Raw genomic sequence first — 19271 nt, 5'->3', positions numbered from 1 at the left:
AGGATGTTATTATTCACATGAGATATGGTGGCGGGGAGGTTAGTGCATCTTGCTTGATGGCCCGTTTGGAAAATTGCCTGTAATCGGCGCCTGAAGCGCAAACGCCCCCAATTTGTGTAATCGTGATTGTATCTTATACTGATAGTCAAATCCTTGCGTGAGTAATATAGATCGAGAGAGAGATCCTGTAGATTACTAACAATGTACCACTGCCACAACAGGGCCACAGGCGGCGAGGATTTGGCTCCGGGAAGGGCGGGCGTGTGATTGGCGCAGAGGAGATGAGTGCCGAGCACGAGGGAGAGGTTGCATGGAGGACGAAGCTGTTTTGAGTATTTCACTGCACACAATTGAGAGTCAGACTAGCTTTGACGCTGACCTTCACTTTCTTTAGCCAAATCTCGAATGCCAGGCAGTTGGCAAATGATTCATGTCGAACAAACGATCTTCAGACCAAATACAAATCGACGAGTAAAGCGAAAAATCCACACAAACACTGATTATACATCAGCCGTGTCCCAATTTCGCTACTACTAGCATTCCATCATCATCACACGAATAAAAGTAGGAACCTTTCTGGATTCAAGAAAGGCTAGCACCTCAATCCAGACAGACATCAGCCAGCTTCTTGCCTGGGTAAATTAGTGGAAACGTGAGCAAATTTTACACTAGGCAGAATTCTTCCCGATGCTGGCTCTTCAAATCTAGAAACAAACTAGTTAAAGATAACGTAAAACTACTTTCCAGTGGCGGCGGTTCTCCCCTACAGAGAGAGCAAAAATGGAGCTGCATGGGACAGGCAAGGGTGATGGATGATCACACGAAAGACCAGTTGACGAAGCAGAAGGCGAGGCAGTGCACATTGTTGTCCTCACCAACTACTTTCCATGCTACAGCACTCTCAAATGAGACATGGCGGCCCATCCCAGACAAGCACACACCCCCTGGCAGGTAAACAAAGCCCTGAACAGATAGATGAATGATTATTAGATGCGCCGTCTTCTAATCCGTTTCCAAAATGAGCAAGAGCAAGGAGGAGAACATACAAAAAATGTATTTTAAAGGACTTGATTGGAAAGTAAGTTTGATCAGTTCGTGGAGGCTGCCTATTAGAGTCGGATGAGATGAAATACACAAACAGAAATGAAACATGTCGGCGCTTCCTTGAATTTTTACATGGCAAGGTTTAAATGCATGTATCGATCCTACTGACTTGTGTTAGCAGTTGAGACTTGAGAGTAAAATTTTTTTAGTTGCTTGAAAGAAGCAGTTGAATACCTGCTCCATCAACTTTGGGATCTCGGAGTATAGTGCCTTTCTACCAGCTTCATCAAATATCTTGTCCAACGAGAGATCTTGAAGGGCAACGAAAGATGTTTCCAACATGTTAATTCCCATCTCGTTTGCAAACGTAAATACAGGCTTTTCCTGAAAGAATGTTAGCATGCAGGTAGGTATATCAGCCAAGAAAGCCCACATTTTTGCCTTGCCATATTCACATGATTTTGACAGACATCCAGGAAGACATAACAGACAAAACACAGTTAAAACGCATTTGTTTACTTTTGTGTGTAGTGCTTTTTCATTTTAAAAGGTACCTTGAAAGAACAGCACAAAATAGCATCTTCATGATCCCAAAGCATTCTCAATAAAGATTCCCCAGCTTCATCTGCCTGTCTAAATAACTCGACCCCCAGATGGAACCTGTAAATATGGTTGTTTTGCTTCAGCTTCCATTCAAGTTAATCTTTAGTACACATTTAATTTTGGGCATCTGCAGTTATGTTACTTGTACTCCTTGGCCTTGCAAGAATAGGTGCAGACCAGAGCAAAAAGCAGCATTGATCACTACTGGCATCAATCGTCCATACGATTAGAATAGAAGACGGTGGGTGTACTTACCGGTAACTTTGGCATATCCAGCGAGCTAGTGTTGCAGCTTCAGGGAAGCCAGAAATTATCTTATGTTCAGCATTCAAGCCAGATCGAGAGGGAGAGATAGCCATCGACACTCTCTGAACGGCGGAGACAATGCTGCGGACATACTGCCGGGCCATAGTTGCAACACTATCTTGGAGATGCATCTCGTAAGGGAATTGAAAGGCAATTGTCAGCACTGATCGTAGATTACAATCATCCGCACCGCCTGAGGCTTGCAGTGTAGTTGAACCAGCTTCAAGGCTAGAGGCCAAATCTAGTGTTCTACCGGCGGGTGCACCATCCTATGAAAGATATTGACGGTTAAAATCTGAGCAACTGAAAATAAATCTACATATAACAAAGTAGAAACCAAAAGATTGGGCCAAACAAGAGCCATCCTACTGGAATTGAATGGCTTTCATGTTTCAGCCATAAAATTTTCAGAAATATTTTGATGGCATAGATGTTACAATGCATTTCTGAACACAGAATGGAGGCATTGTGTAGGACAGACATGTAAAAATGCAGTCGCCAGGAAATCTAGTGTTTACCAGCTGGTGCACCATCCTATGAAAGATGAGTTCGAAGGAGGTCAAGAAACTCGAGAAGATCTGGACAACTCTCCTTCCCCCGACCCCGTGCGGCCGCCACCGGTCCTGCCCTCGACCTCCCGCGCCTCCCCCTCCCTTCGCTGCCGCCTGCAACGTCGCTAGGCGAAGGACCTGTGGCGCGGCGGCGGCGGACCACCTCTCGTGTCCGTGGATCTGAGGAGGCGGCAGCCAGATCTAGTTCCTCCCGCGACGGTGATGGCGGGCAGCGGCAGCCGGGGCACGTCGGTGGGCTCTGCTGCTGACGGTGGGGATGGCAGGAGGCCGCGGCGTGGTAGGCAGGCTCGATCTAGGAGTCTAGGCGGGCTGCTGCTGTCGCGTTCTCAACCTGCTGCCTGTCATCGGCTTCGGTGACAGGTTACTCTGGTTCTACCACGCATCACGAGGATTATGGCGGTGGTGGTCATCTCTTCCGTCGGAGGTGGTCGGCCTGATGCTGGGTGGTCGGATCTCAAGATCCGTCATCTAGTCCCGGCTGCGAGTCGGGGAGACATAGTTGCCGGTGAAAACCGAGCCGGAGGCTGGAGATGGCGGCGTTCTGCGCCATTACACGACAATGCCTTCATCAAGGTGTTACCTTGATGAAGGCATCGTCGTGTAACTACTGTCGACCCACTCATGCTGCTCCGGGGGAAACCCTAGGATCTGGTCTTCCAGATCGAACGATGGCGGCACTGCGGTGTCGTTTCTCTCTTGGGAGCTGTTTGTGGAGCAGCACTGGAAGACAGAGGCAGGAGGTGGAGCGGCTTCGTCTTGCACGGAGCTTCGATGGAGATGCCAAGTCATGCCTAGCCGACAGGTGCTACGCTGTGTCATGCCTGTTCAGCAGGTGCTACGCACGACAGATCTTCTAGAGACTTCAAGCTGTGCCGGCTGGTGGTACTTCGCAGCATGGTGCTGCGGCAGTTTACGCGCGGGGAGGTGGTGCCGTTGGGCGCCGTGGTGGCGTCGACGGATGGCCGGACTGGCAAGGCTGAGGCCGATCTCTTTCCTGAAGATGGGTCAGCTCGATGATGATGGCGGCTTCTAAAGCGTGTGCATGTGGTGTACGCTTTAGGTTTGCTGCACCAGATGTAGGTTCCGATATGTTATGCGGATGGATCAGCAACGACACCGGTTTTAGATATGGGGAGTGAGAGCACTCCACATTATCGAGTTCGTAAGTGTGAGTGGTGGCTTCTGGTGGCTTGATGTATGTTCTTGTCAGACCTTTGTTGAATAACTAGTCAATGTGTACGCGCAATGCACGTTAATTTGGAAGTATATTAAATGCATGCGGATATTTAGAATATTATTTGCGTGTTATTATGTGATTAGCACTATATTTGGCATGAAATTAACTGCACGCTAAACGTGTTGAGCGCTCGACATTGAAGCAGTCTAGGTCATTGGATTAACATGATTTGATGGCCGAGATTAATTGGATCTGCCCCTTTGGGTCTTTTTATATTGGTATAGATTAATAAAGATGGTTGTATGCATCGACTGATGCAGGGCCGGGGGTTTTAACCTCCTTTTCCAAAAAAAAATTGAAAGATATTGACGGTTAAAATCTGAGCAAGTGAAAATCATTCTACATATAACAAAGTAGAAACCAGAAGATAGGGCCAAACAAGAGCCATCCTACTGTAATTGAATGGCTTTCAGGTTTCAGCCATAAAACTTTCAGAAATATTTTGATGGCATAGAAGTATGTTACAATGCATTTCTGAACAGAATGGAGCATTGTGTAGGAGGACATGTAAAATAATGCAGTTGCCAGGAAAAGTGAATTATTGATCACTAAAGGAAAGTGGTGTCCTGAATTTCACTATAACAATAAATTAGAGAAACAGGATACTCAACTGTTTTCATGTCCAGTGGTATAACACGAAAGCCTGAAGATATTAATGGAGCATCATCAGGGAAAAGCTCATCAATTGGTGCAAAGACAAGTTGGAAGCAGGATCCCATTGATTTCTCGTCTAGTCCAGTGCAAAACTGAAAAATCAATAAAGTTCAGAGATCTTTTTAGTACCACTTGTCAGTATACTTAACAGTACTAGCATCAAAGTAGAAATCCAACTAATAAGCAATGTGCAAAGTGAAATCCAACTGGTTGATTGATCAGATAATAGAACACTAGAGACTAAATCAATGAACTGTCAGTTATTACCTGAAGCAGGTGGATATCTCTTGATAAAAGACCCTCATCGAGCGCTTGCCCTTCAAGACGAACAACTTCTAGAATCTGCATATTGAATTATTCATCAAGGTTTCATGCTATTACGCTCGTCAAGAAAAATAGCTTGCAATTTATCAACATATCTTGTATAAATACATGTTGTTTATTATCCTCTCCAAATGATAGACTTGTTATAAGGCTTGCCAGCCAATAACCTATTGGTATTCTACCAATCTGCCACACTATTAAACAAGGAAAGTTGCACGAAGCACATGCAGTGAAGGGAATACTATCTACGAAGGTTACATGAGACACAAATGGGAAATTTACAAGAATGGAGAACGTGAAAATACGACCAAGGACAATCCATCACAATGATCTACATGGATAGATTAATAATGCATATAGCAATGAGCGACAGGAATTTGTAATGTCTCGAAGAGATACCAAATCATGACAACATCTAGCAAATCATACGGCTGTACATGCAAAGATTTGTGAATGTACCTCCTCATTCTCCACTGTGTGAGCAAGTGGCATGATGATCTGGCTCCCAGAAAATCTCATGGGACGCAACCCAGGAAGTGAGCATGAGCTTGATTTCAGCGCTGAAGCCGAATATGCATCAAAGTTATAATCAGCCCATTCAGACCGATGTTCCCTCAGAAACCGAACCAGTACTGCTGGTGGAACACTCTAGTAAACCAAACAAAGACAGAGTAAGAGCTTGAAAAACAGACAAGAATTAAGAGAAAGATCCAAGTTGGTTTTCAATTCTCCAGTGTCTGCAATGTTAGCCAAGTGAAACAAAACAAAACCTACATTTCTAGTATACCACTACAAGCCAATAGCACAAACAGTACAATAACCTAAAGTACCAGGCTACCATCCAAATGCATGCCACCGGATTTTTGACAAGATGCAAGAATACCAGTATCGAACAACAGATGTTTTAATAAACTTAACAAAGTCTTTATCAATGGGAATGCAAATTAACGTATATGTAATAATCGTATCATCACCTGCAGTAACATTGATGCTTTAGCACATATAACACCTCCAGGAGCTATAAACGCATTGGGAGCAGTGTTATTGCTTCTAATCTTTTTTGAGTTGCAAGCAATAATCACATCTTCAATGCCGTCTCCAGCCATTACAGACCAACCATCATCATTGAAGCCACTTATAGCATCATTAAATCCTCTGAAAGGGCATGAAAATGGTGTCAAGATAAACATCGGCCCAAGGCATGCACGGGCAAAAGTAGCAGTATCATTAGCCAGGACTAACCTACTCAGCCTCTGACTAAATGTCCGCAGAACAGCAGGTTGCCTCCCTAGAGCATATACAACCTCCCCACTAGTTTCTTGAGCAATCTGTCTGATGTGTCGTAATGCCTTGACAACAAGAAATGGTCAGTACCGAACTAGGATTTACAGAACGATCCAGCAGTCAAAAGATGCAAAAAGCAGTGAGCTACTTTTGTATGCCAAAGTGCCATAAAAAACTTAAAGCTCTGGATTATGAGTATCATCTTGAAGTGTCTCGCTTTAGCATCGCATATTTGAGCTCAGTCACCAACCAGCGAATGACTTTAAACTAAAGTAGTTAAATTGTTTTGTACAACACAGGCATTTCTAGTAAGATGTTTATTCTCTAAAAAAATCTAAGCATGTATCTAGGCATTACAGTGCCAAAAACAGGAACTCAATTATGATCATTCCTCCCCATATGTAACAGATATTATAATAAAAAGTGTCAATCTGGAACCCAGTACATATGCTCCTGTCATGAACAGTAAAATCTGAAAATCATCAAACATTGCCTACCAGTCTACCTAGGTGCAAATTTTCGAAACAGAAAGACTTTCGTGCTGTCCTGCACGCACAGTGCTCCAAGATGGTTTCTATAAACGCTTATTTGGAGCATCATTTTTATTTTGTTCTTGCCCAGAACATTACGAATATTTTTTTCTCCATGGAACTTCGCATGCCAGAATATTTTGGATTGTTTCACTTTTTTACTGTTCATCCCAAAAAAACATGTCCCTATTATAACAGATATTGAACAATTGCACTAGGCTGAGGTTCTGAGCTGCCAAGTAAGAGCCACGAGGAACTGATCATCAGAAGTAAAAGGTGGACACTGTACACATACTACAGAAGATAGCATATAAATACAAATTCAAGGTAAAAGCGGATCAAGAAATGTAATAACTAAGAACGCACCGCAGTAGTCATTTTCTGAGCAACTACCCTAGAAGACTCATAGAGCGGGCGAAGCACTTCTGGAACACTCCAAGCCTGTAAAGATATAATTGAATTAAATTAGTAAGAAACATGGGAGGGAACATCGATGCACGGAATTTAACATCTATGTTTGAAATCAGACCTCAAGGTCCAGATGATCCACTATATGCACAATTGAACCCCCGCCGTCGCATGGCCGAACTAAATAGCCACTAGGAAGCATCTCTGCCCTTACAAATTGCTGTGCTGAGGCAGTACTTGGACCACCTCCTGAACCACTCAAAGATCTCTCACAAACCTAAAATATACAGGGACGTAAGCAAAAGGCTTCATTGGCTCTAATTTACACTCTAGTTAGACTAACAACAATACATTTCATACACACCACAAGACTCCCATCTTCCATTGTAGTTGTGTATCTCAGCGTCCAAAAATCACGTGCAGGAACTAAAGTGGTAGGAGCATACATCTGAATGCACAAACCAAGAGTAAGAAATAGCATGGACAATACAAGTTACCGAACTAAAGTACACCATATTATTGTGCAAAGGAAGAAGTGATCAATGACATAATGCTCACCTGCATGTAAACAAGTTCAATGGTCCCACCGTTTCCAGCTGGAAGCATCGTAAAAACTTCAAGACTCCGACAATCACGGAACCAAGATGGGCGGTCTTTCAAGATCTCCACAATCTAGAATGCACAGTAATATTAGAAACTCCAGGGAATAATTTCCTAGTAGAACAGTGTGCCTCAATTTTGTAGAGAAGTTTGGAGTGCAAGAAAATATGATAGGATTTCTGTTTCAGCTGGCAAGATGAGAAGATTCTTCAAAAAAAATGAAATTGCAGAATATAAGTTGTTTTATTAAGTTTAAAACTTTATTGATTCAGTTTTCCAAAAGGCTTTATTTACATCTTTAGAGAAACGGGAGTGATGTATGCACGGCTAGCTGGGGTACAGTTTTTTTTCTGAGGTCTGTCTTCATTTTTTAGAAACCACGCCATATATCATACAAACAATATGGTTACTACAAGTTCGACAGTTTCTTCATGATTCTCTTGGAAACAAACAACGAGCGTTCTTGAACTAACATGAAGTTCCAAACGAAGTTTGAGGTATACAGTTACCTTTGTTGGTTCTAGATTCACCAGACCACAGGCACGGGCAGCGACACCTCGGCAACCATGTGAAACGGCAACAATACCAAACGAATCCGGACCAGGCTAATCACAGGAAGGAAAAACAAATGAGCATGCATAGATCCACTTAGCGTTAGTATCAGTGTTGGAACAAAGAACCTCCAGAATTGGCAACTGACCTTCATCCCAGGCATCGGGACCCAATCAACAGCAGTTCCTGTAGCCTTTGAGAGGAACTCTGTCAATGTCTCCTCCGCAATTGCAAGGAGTCTAGAGAAGAAAATGGAAGGGAGACATGTAACAAGTTCTTACATAAAAGGGAATTGGATGATCCCACCTGTTGTCAGTAACAGAAACCACTTACCCAGCTGGGTTACTTGCATCCCTTAGAGGGTTTGGAGTGGTCACATTTGACTCACAACTTGTATCATTGGCCAACGAAGGCTGTAATGTAATGCAAACACAAGGTAGCAACGATCAGATATTTATCCTATCCGCGTCCTACAAACAACGTGGTCTGTAAAAGTAAAACAACAAAATGTAGACTTACATTCTGCAGCTGCTGCTTCATGTATGCATTCTCATGAACCAACTGGGAGACCTGCTTCTGGAGACGCTCATTCTCTTCCATGAGGAGCTTGTTCATGGCGCTCAGTTTTCTGTTCACGGCCTGAAGCCTCGAAGACTCCTTCCGCTGCTTATCACGGCACCTGCACCCACGGAGAAAAGCCCATTACAATTATGCTTGAATGCAGAACCTGCCCAGATTGGGAAAAGTACACATATGCTCCAACACAGAACTAGAAACTCCCACATTTGTTCGTGATCCATCCTTACTCAATTTACCCAGCCACCATTACACTCTCATGCAGCGTAATGGCTGCTGATGCAGCAAATTCCATCCAATCACAAAAGGCCAAGCGCGGCGGGCGGCCGACATGCTCACCTTCGGTTCTGGAACCAGACCTTGATCTGCCTGGGCTCGATGTTGGACAGAATGGGGCACTCGCGGAGCAGCTGCTGCCTGCGCGTGGAGGTCGGCTTGGGGCACTCGGCGTACACCCGCTCCAGCGCCTCCACCTGCTCCGGCGTGTACCGCACGTACTTGCCCGAGTCCATCCCGCCCTTGTCGTAGCCGCCGCCGCCGCCGTCGCTCCCGCTCCCGCTCCCGCAACGCATCGCCGCCACCGCCGCCATCTTAAGCGCTTCCTTTGCGTCCTAGTTTCACCCCCTCGCGGCGCGCAGCGATCCTTGAGGGCAGAACAACCTGGGAGGAGATTTTCGAGCAGTTAGAACAAATTTGACATGGGGAAACGCGGGAGATTGGCGAGCGCGGTTGGGCCATCCGCGTCCCTCCATCCCTCCTCCTGATCCCTTAAACAACAAAGCGTGGAAAAGCACGCAAAGGAGGCGGCTTTTGGCTCAGTATCTGAAATGGGGAAAAGGGAAAGGCAGCCGCTGCAGAAGACGCAAATGCGGGCGGCGAGGCGACGCCAGAATCGCACGATTTCGTGTGAGAATCAAAAGTGGAAAAATTAGCCGCGCGGAAATATCAGCTAAATCCTCCAGCGACAGAGACAAAAAATAGACGGATAATCGCGGAAAAACATGTTTTCAGGGACGAAAAAAAAAGATCCATCAGGAAACGCAAATGGCGACGCGGATAAGCAGTCTGAGGAGCACACGCGAGAATCGTCCTCCCGAACTCCCGAACGACGCGTCGAGCGAAATTAGACATGAGTTACCTCCACACACGCCGGCCGGCCGGCGCGGGGAGGGGCGCCGCCGGTGACCCGCTCACAGCCTCCCGCCGCCCCGCCGGGCTGCGGTAGGGGGAACCACGTCCATGAACCGCTTCCTCTGGCACTCCACCAACTACTCCTCCGCCGCCGCGACAACCGGGGCCGCTAGCTCGCACTCCGGACCACCGGATCCGGCCCCTCCTGCCCTCAGCTCGCGTCCGTCCGTCCGACCTGAGGCAATCGAACGAGCACACCACAGCACGAGCGACGAGAGGGAGAGGGGGAGAGAGAGAGAGAGTCTGTACAGCGACACGGAGAGGGTGGCAAAAGGTGACAGCTTTAAAGGCTGGCCAGTGAGAGAGAGAGAGAGGGCGGGGGGGTGGGGGAGCGGAGCAGGAGCCCGCGGTCGCGAGAGTGGCAGTAGCTCAGGCTCAGCTCGCAGTACGTCTAGTCGTATTCTACGCTGCGAGCTAGAGGCCTGGAGCTACAGCTACGATGATAGACTAGCTAGGCTACTAGGCAGTGAGAGGACGTGAGGAGATGGAGAAAGCTGTGGAGGAGGACGAAGGGGGTGGGTGAGCTCGGTCCATGGAGGTCGGGAGTGGGACCCGCACACAGTGGTTCGCTGTACCCCCGCCCGCGTCACTGTCGCGCTGAAAGGACACCATTATTTTCCCCGTGACATCTCGCTGACCGCGTCGACTTGGACATTTTTTCTCTTGATGACATTGTTGGATTTGAGGTTGCTTACTGCATACTACACCATTTGTCATGGTCAAAATCTGACACCAAATTTATAATGTAGTCCAATTTTTTACAACTATTGTTATTACTAGGCCCGTGCATTCCTCAAACATATTACAACAAGCACTAAAGTTTTGAAGTTCAAATTGAAGGCCTAACAAAGAGAGACAAATGATACGATGCAAGAGTTAGCTATATTTTATGTTTATTATAAAACATACAATATAATCAAGCCGATGAACCCCTAGCCTTTTTTTATGTAGTCTCATAAAAATGTAATTATTATTTAAAACAATTTGCAACGCTATTTTTTTTAAAAGGGAGGAATATTTTTTTCGAGCCTCTGCATCAGAATGATGCATACGGCCAACTTTATAAATAAGCAAATAGGTGCAACAAGGTCTTAAAGTCTCAAACGAAAGTAAAGGAAAGCTCACAAAGAGCCAAAGAGCCAATAACAAACTAGCCAAAAAGTCACAACCGGCTGGCATAAAAAAGATAGGAAAACTAATTGCCTATCCTATTACATGAGCGCCATCCAAACCGGTTGAAGATATCCCGTGCTACCATCTCCCACCGGATAGATCCAGTAACCAAACGCTCCCTGGCCTCCGTTAGAGTGAGTAGCGACCACATACGGATTAACGCAGTGGCTCGGAAAATAACCTGCAAAAACTGAATATTTGTTGTTCTGTTAAAAATCAAATCATTTCTGCAGTTCCAGACTGCCCACAATAAAGCACATACTCCTACGTGAATGTGTCTCGCTGTTTTGGACTCTATCCCGTTAAGCCACGTTCCAAATAGCGTGCTGACAGAACTCAGAGGAGTAATGTTAAAGGCTATGTGCACCGTTCGCCATAGAACTTTGGCCAACGGGCAGTCAAGAAAAAGGTGTTTGATAGTTTCATCCCGATCACAAAAACTACACCGAGTAGGTCCTGTCCGGTTACGCTTTGCCAAATTGTCCTTGGTTAAGATGACTTGTTTATGTACAAACCACATAAACACTTTAATTTTCAAAGGAACTTTGACTTTCCAAACATATTTGAAACTAGGAATGGAGCTGGAATTGATAACATCGAGATATATTGATTTAACTGTAAACTCTCTAGACCTAGTAAGCTTCCAGCGTAATTGATCGGGCTGTTGAGACAACTGAACCTCCATCAGTCTACTCACTAAATGGAGCCACGCTTCTCAACGATTACCGGCTAGAGTCCTCCTAAACTGAATATTAAGGGGGATGGACTGAAGTATCGTTGCAACGAAAGCATCACGTCGTTGAACAATAATATAAAGAGACGGGTATTGAAGCGCAAGGGGGGTCTCTCCGAGCCAAGTATCCTCCCAGAATCGCGTGTTAGCGCCATTGCCGATTATAAACTTTGTCCTATTGAAAAAGGCTAATTTGACTCTCATAAGCCCTTTCCAAAAAGGCGAGTCCGTCGGCCTCGCTGTCACCTGGGACAAACGTTTGGAGTGAAGATACTTACTACGGAGAATCTGCGCCCATGTGGCATCAGTCTCTACAGATAACTTAGACAGCCACTTGCTAAGAAGACATTTGTTCTTGACTTCAAGATTTTCAATACCAAGGCCCCCCTTGGTCTTTCGGTCGACAAATAATATTCCATTTGGCGAGTCTGTATTTTCTTTTTAGTTCATCGCTCTGCCAGAAGAATCGGGATCGATAGAAGTCCAGCCTTTTCCTAACTCCAGCTGGGACTTCGAAGAAAGACAAGAGAAACATAGGCATACTCGTGAGAACCGAATTAATCAAAATTAATCGGCCTCCATATGACATGAGCTTGCCCTTCCAACAACTCATTTTCTTCTCAAAGCGATCCTCGATACACTTCCATTCTCTATTTGTCAGCTTACAATGGTGAATTGGTATACCTAAATACGTAAAAGGTAAAGTCCCCAATTCGCACCCAAACAATTGCCTATAAGCCTCTTGTTCCTTATTGGCTCTTCCAAAACAGAACAATTCGCTTTTGTGAAAGTTAATCTTTAACCCGGTCAATTGTTCAAATAAGCATAACACCAACTTCATATTTCTCGCTTTTGCCAAGTCATGCTCCATAAAGATGATCGTATCATCGGCGTACTGTAGGATAGACACACCTCCATCAACTAGATAAGGCACCAATGTAAGTGCATCTAGTGCCCCTTAGTGATTTTGGTGTATTGAAGACTTATAGGTTAAGGGACTAATGTGTTTATGAGTGTACACAGGTCTATAAGTCTATGAGGAGTTTGATATTTACAGAGAAAGTCGACCCCTAAAAATGAAGTTCTTCAACTGAAGACTTTGGATTTCTGAAGACTTTCTGAAGACCTTGAAAGTGAAGAAATTGGTGTGACCTTGAAGACTAAGTATCATTCGAGGAACATGAAGTGTGAAGACTTTTGTTTTCGTAGTTTCATTTTCTCTTTCTTGAGTCATAGAAACACCGTACTGTTAAAGGGGGTCGAGGAAATACTAAGGAAAATTTTGCATGTGATGCTCAACTCAAAATCCTACACCTACCAATCCCTTCGAGTGAAGCCATTGGAAATCTCATACAGTTCAGTCATATTCTTCAGTGACAGAGACGAAGTTCTTCTGGTCTCTGAGGATTGTTCTGACTGAGGAGTTAGGAATTCGCGAGTGCGGATTGCCTACATAGTGAGGAACATGATAGCCCTGAGGAATTTGAGCCTCGAAATTCCGACCGTTGTTGTGCTATGCGCCAGCTGTCCCAAAATATCTACCCACCTAATGGTCATATCATTGAAGGGCATTTATGTCTTACCATGTCGGGCTGCTCCCTAGGCTATAAATAGCCGCCCCCTACAACCACTAGCTGGTTGGCTGCTCCGAGAGAAACTGACACTTGTCATTTGAGAGCATCCCATCCTCCGAGGACTTTAAGCGAAAATCATCGAGTGAGGAAAACCCAAACCCAAACACCTACAAACCCAAAGTGATTGAGCATCACTGAAGAGATTGATCCTGCGTGGATCCAACGCTTGTTACCTTTGAAGACTGTGCTTCTTCCAGACGGTTAGGCGTCATGGTCTAGAGCATCCAAGAGGAATTGTGGATCGCCGAGTGACCGAGTTTGTGAAGGTTTGGAAGTCACCTGAAGACTTACCACGAGTGATTGGGCGAGGTCTGTGTGACCCTAGCTCAAGGAGAATACGGTGAGGACTTGATACATCTCCGTCGTATCTACTTTTCCAAACACTGTTGCCCTTGTTTTGGACTCTAACTTGCATGATTTGAATGGAACTAACCCGGACTGACGTTGTTTTCAGCAGAATTGCCATGGTGTTATTTATGTGCAAAAACAAAAGTTCTCGGAATGACCTGAAACTCCACAGAACTTATTTTTGGACAATATTAAAAATATTGGCGAAAGAATCAAGGCCAGGGGCCCACCACCTGTCCACGAGGGTGGGGGCGCGCCTGCCCCCTGGGCGCGCCTCCCTGCCTCGTGGGCCCCCTGGAGCTCCACCGACCTCAACTCCAACTCCATATATTCGTGTTCGGGGAGAAAAAAATCAGAGAGAAAGATTCATCGCGTTTTACGAAACGGAGCCGCCGCCAAGCCCTAAACTCTCTCGGGAGGGCTGATCTGGAGTCCGTTCGGGGCTCCGGAGAGGGGAATCCGTCGCCATCGTCATCATCAACCATCCTCCATCACCAATTTCATGATGCTCACCGCCGTGCGTGAGTAATTCCATCATAGGCTTGCTGGATGGTGATGGGTTGGATGAGATTTATCATGTAATCGAGTTAGTTTTGTTAGGGTTTGATCCCTAGTATCCACTATGTTCTGAGATTGATGTTGCTATGACTTTGCTATGCTTAATGCTTGTCACTAGGGCCCGAGTGCCATGATTTCATATCTGAACCTATTAAGTTTTCATGAATATATGTGAGTTCTTGATTCTATCTTGCAAGTCTATAGTCACCTACTATGTGTTATGATCCGGCAACCCCGAAGTGACAATAATCGGGACCACTCCCGATGATGACCATAGTTTGAGGAGTTCATGTATTCACTATGTGTTAATGCTTTGGTCCGGTACTCTATTAAAAGGAGGCCTTAATATCCCTTAGTTTCCAATAGGACCCCGCTACCACGGGAGGGTAGGACAAAAGATGTCATGCAAGTTCTTTTCCATAAGCACGTATGACTATATTCGGAATACATGCCTACATTACATTGATGAATTGGAGCTAGTTCTGTGTCACCCTATGTTATGATTGTTACATGATGAACCACATCCGACATAATTCTCCATCACCGATCCAATGCCTACGAGCTTTTCACATATTGTTCTTCGCTTATTTACTTTTCCGTTGCTACTATTACAATCACTACAAAACCCAAAAAATATTACTTTTGCTACCGTTACCGTTACTTCCATACTACTTTGCTGCAGATACTAAGTTATCCAGGTGTGGTTGAATTGACAACTCAACTGCTAATACTTGAGAATATTCTTTGGCTCCCCTTGTGTCGAATCAATAAATTTGGGTTGAATACTCTACCCTCTAAAACTGTTGCGATCCCCTATACTTGTGGGTTATCAAGACTATTTTCTGGCGCCGTTGCCGGGGAGCATAGCTCTATTCTTTGAGTCACTTGGGATTTATATCTGCTGGTCACTATGAAGAACTTGAAAGACGCGAAAACAAAAATTTATCCCTCAACTACGAGGGGAGGTAAGGAACTGCCATCTAGCTCTGCACTTGATTCACCTTCTGTTTTGAGTAAGCTTGCGACACCTAAACCTGCTTCTGCTATTAATTCTGATATGTCGCATGTTATTATGATGCCACTTCTGCTATGCATGATACTTATGATGAAACTAATTCTATGCTTGATACTACTGTGCCACTTGGTGAATTTCTTGATGAACAACTTGCTAGGGCTAGAGAGAATGAAATTATTGAAACTGATAATATTGATGATAGTGATGATGAAAGCTCTCCCAATAAATATGAATTACCTGTTGTGCCTGAGGGCTATGTTATGGATGAAGAAACTAAGAGAGACTTTCTTGCTTGCAATGATAGAAGTGATCTTAAGAAATTAGTAGCTAAGCTTAAACAAAAAACTCTGAATGCTAGAATGAAATATGATCCTGCTTATGCTACTTCACCTATCTTTGTTACTGATAAGGATTATGAATTTTCCATTGATCCTGATATAATTACTTTGGTTGAATCTGATCCTTTTTATGCCTATTAATCTGAAACTGTTGTGGCACATCTTACTAAATTAAATGATATAGCCACCCTATTCACTAATGATGAGAGAACTCGCTACTTTTATATCCTTAAAATATTTCCGTTCTCGTTAAAGGGTGATGCTAAGATATGGTTTAATTCTCTTGATCCTGGTTGTGTGCGTAGTCCCCAGGATATGATTTCCCTGCTCATAAGAAACAAGCTGCCTTAAGGGATATATATAATTTTGTGCAAATTGAAGAAGAGAGTCTCCCACAAGCTCGGGGGAGGCTTCTCCAATTACTTAATGCTTTGCCTGATCATCCTCTTAAGAAAAATGAAATACATGATATCTTTTATAATGGACTAACCGATGCTTCCAGAGACCACCTGGATAGTTGTGCTGGTTCTGTTTTCAGCGAAAGAACACCGGATGAAGCTGAATTTCTGTTGAATAATATGTTGACCAATGAAAATAATTGGATACTTCCTGAGCCAGCTCCTAAGCCAGCTCCTGAGCCAATTCCCGAGCCTATTCCTAAGCCAACTCCGAAGAAGAGGGGTGTTCTATTTCTCAGTCCTGAAGATATGCAAGAGGCAAAGAAATCTATGAAGGAAAAAGGTATTAAAGCTGAAGATGTTAAGAATTTACCTCCTATTGAAGAAATACATGGCCTTAATTTACCGCCTGTTGAAGAAATATATGATCTTAATCCATTACCTATTGAAGAAACTCATGGTCTTGATAACCCGACACAGGTAGTAAAGGTAAATTCTCTCTATAGATCTGATGAAGGTGATATTCCTCGTTATAAGTCTGCTAGACAATGCTTAAATGAGTTTGACAATTTTATTGTTAAACAAGAAAACTTCAATTCTTATATTGGTAGACAATTAAAACAAAATGCTTATATGATTGAACACTTGGGTGATTATATGTCTAGAGTTAAAGGTGAACTTAAGATCATTAGTAAACATGCTTCTATGGTTACCACTCAAGTAGAACAAGTACTTAAAGCTCAGAATGATTTGCTCAATGAATTAAATAGTAAGAACAATGATTATGCTGTTAGAGTGGCTACTAGAACTGGTAAAATGACTCAGGAACCTTTGTATCCTAAAGGCCATCCTAAGAGAATTGAGCAAGATTCTCAGAGAAATAATATTGATGCACCTAGTCCTTCTAAAAAGAAGAAAAAGAAAAATGATAGGACTTTGCATGCTTCTAGTGAACTTGTTGCTGAAACACCTGAGAATCCAAATGATATTTCTGATGCTGAAACACAATTTGGTAATGAACATGAACCTAGCGATAATGTTAATGATGATGTTCATGATGATGCTCAACCTAGCAATGATAATGATGTAGAAATTGAACCTGCTGTTGATCTTGATAACCCACAATCAAAGAATCAACGTTATGATAAGAGAGATTTTGTTGCTAGGAATCACGGTAAAGAAAGGGAGCCATGGGTTCAAAAACCCATGCCTTTTCCTCCCAAACCATCCAAGAAAAAGGATGATGAGGATTTTGAGCGCTTTGCTGAAATGATTAGACCTATCTTTTTGCGTATGCGATTAACTGATATGCTCAAAATGAATCCTTATGCAATGAAAGATATTGTTACAAATAAAAGAAAGATACCGGAAGCTGAAATTTCCACCATGCTTGCTAATTATACTTTTAAGGGTGAAATACCTAAGAAACTTGGAGATCCATGAGTACCTACTATACCATGCTCCATTAAAAGAAACTATGTTAAAACCGCTTTATGTGATCTTGGAGCCGGTGTTAGTGTTATGCCTCTCTCTTTATATCGTAGACTTGATTTGAATAAGTTGACACCTACTGAAATATCTTTGCAAATGGCTAATAAATCAACTGCTATACCTGTCGGTATTTGCGAGGATGTGCCTGTTGTGGTTGCAAACGTTACTATTTTAACGAACTTTGTTATTCTTGATATTCCCGAGGACGATAGTATGTCTATTATTCTTGGAAGACCCTTTTTGAATACTGCAGGGGCTGTTATTGATTGCAACAAAGGCAATGTCACTTTTCATGTTAATGGTAATGAGCATACGGTACACTTTCCGAGGAAACAACCTCAAGTTCATAGTATCAACTCTATTGGAAAAATTCCATCAATTATTTTTGGAGGTTTTGAATTTCCTATTCCTACTGTCAAGAATAAATATGATATTCTTATTATTGGGGATGTGCATATCCCCGTTGAGGTAACATAGTGTTATTCGAAATTTCTCCGGTTCCATGTTATTCGGAATGAGTTCGTTAACAAGACTTGATCAACCTTGTTAGTGGATTCCTTTTGATGAGAACGAGATGGATGAAATTAGAAAACACAACCTTCATTACCCTGTCCCTAATTTCTGTTATTTAGTTGAAATAAAGTAAAAATAGTATTTTCTGTCTGTTTTCTGAATTATCCGTGCAATATAAAAATACCTCGAGAATAAAAGTTCTCCAAATGCCCTGCCAATTTAATATGAATTTTTCTGGAATATTTGAGAATATCTAGCACTGAGAACGCAGCAGGGGGAGCAAGCACCTGGCCACGAGGGTCCAGGGCGCGCCCACCCCTACAGGGCGCGCCCCCCTGCCTCGTGGGCCCACGATGGCTCCCCTCCACTTATTCCTGCACCCACACACTTCTTCTTCCTCCCAAAAAAATCACCATCCAGCTCAAGCACGAGTTCTAGCTCATTTTGCTGCGATTTTCGATCTCCTTGCTCAAAGCACCTCTCACAAAACTGCTTTGGGGGATTGTTCCTTGTATGTGACTCCTCCAATGGTCCAATTAGTTTTTGTTCTAGTGCTTTATTCATTGCAAATTTGTGCTGCCTAGGTGACCATGTTCTTGAGCTTGCATGTCAAATTTATATGGTTCCAAGTAATTCTAATGCATGATATAGTCTCTAGGCACTTGTAGGAGTAGTTACTATTAATTTTGTTGAGCTTGGTTCACTTTTATTCGAAGTTACTAAAAATTTCAGAAATTTTTCAGAGGAAGAAATATGTTTAGGAAAATGTACCAAGGTGGTTCTTCAAGGAAGCAAGGACCCAGGCTTGCAATGCGTGATGCTGACGATGAACCACCAAGGGACGCTCCAGTGCGGCCTTGTGAATGGCCTTCAGAAGACTTCATGGATCGAGCAGGAATTAAGGAAGAATTTAACGCATATTTGCGTAACGTCGATCTTGTGAGCTTCGAGGCAGAAAAATGCCGTCAGTACCACTATCTCACTAGTTCCTTTGTGAGGAGGTTTGAATTTTCATCTTCACGCAATTCTCAAACTTTCCTTTTTGATCTCTATGAAAATTCTTATACTATGGACTTAGAGGATTTTACTACTGCTTGCAAACTCCCACAATGGGGTAGTACTAGTGAACCTCACAAATCTGAATTTAGAGATTTTCTTGCTAGTATAACTGTGGGGGAATCTAGAGATA

At 43.5% G+C, this 19271-nt stretch overlaps 1 protein-coding gene across 1 annotated transcript; it reads right to left on the bottom strand.

Annotated features, from left to right (window-relative positions):
• Positions 1 to 514: 514 nt before the first annotated feature.
• LOC123181092 (homeobox-leucine zipper protein HOX9) lies at positions 515 to 10147 on the bottom strand. The gene is made up of 19 exons (XM_044593316.1): positions 9829 to 10147; positions 9030 to 9350; positions 8634 to 8793; positions 8448 to 8527; positions 8263 to 8353; positions 8072 to 8167; positions 7521 to 7634; positions 7327 to 7410; positions 7084 to 7239; positions 6921 to 6995; positions 5983 to 6089; positions 5715 to 5895; positions 5200 to 5388; positions 4684 to 4758; positions 4374 to 4508; positions 1903 to 2222; positions 1599 to 1704; positions 1279 to 1428; positions 515 to 963 (listed from the first exon to the last, which is right to left on the bottom strand). Exons 2-19 carry the CDS (start codon positions 9278 to 9280, stop codon positions 817 to 819), a joined length of 2517 nt encoding a protein of 838 aa, XP_044449251.1. The 5' UTR covers positions 9281 to 9350; positions 9829 to 10147; the 3' UTR covers positions 515 to 816.
• Positions 10148 to 19271: the final 9124 nt, after the last annotated feature.

The sequence above is a fragment of the Triticum aestivum genome, chromosome 1D (genome assembly GCF_018294505.1).
Source record: "Triticum aestivum cultivar Chinese Spring chromosome 1D, IWGSC CS RefSeq v2.1, whole genome shotgun sequence".
Lineage (NCBI taxonomy): Eukaryota > Viridiplantae > Streptophyta > Magnoliopsida > Poales > Poaceae > Triticum > Triticum aestivum.
The sequence above is the reverse complement of the archived record's forward strand: the minus strand, read 5'-3'. Positions and strand labels throughout refer to the sequence as shown.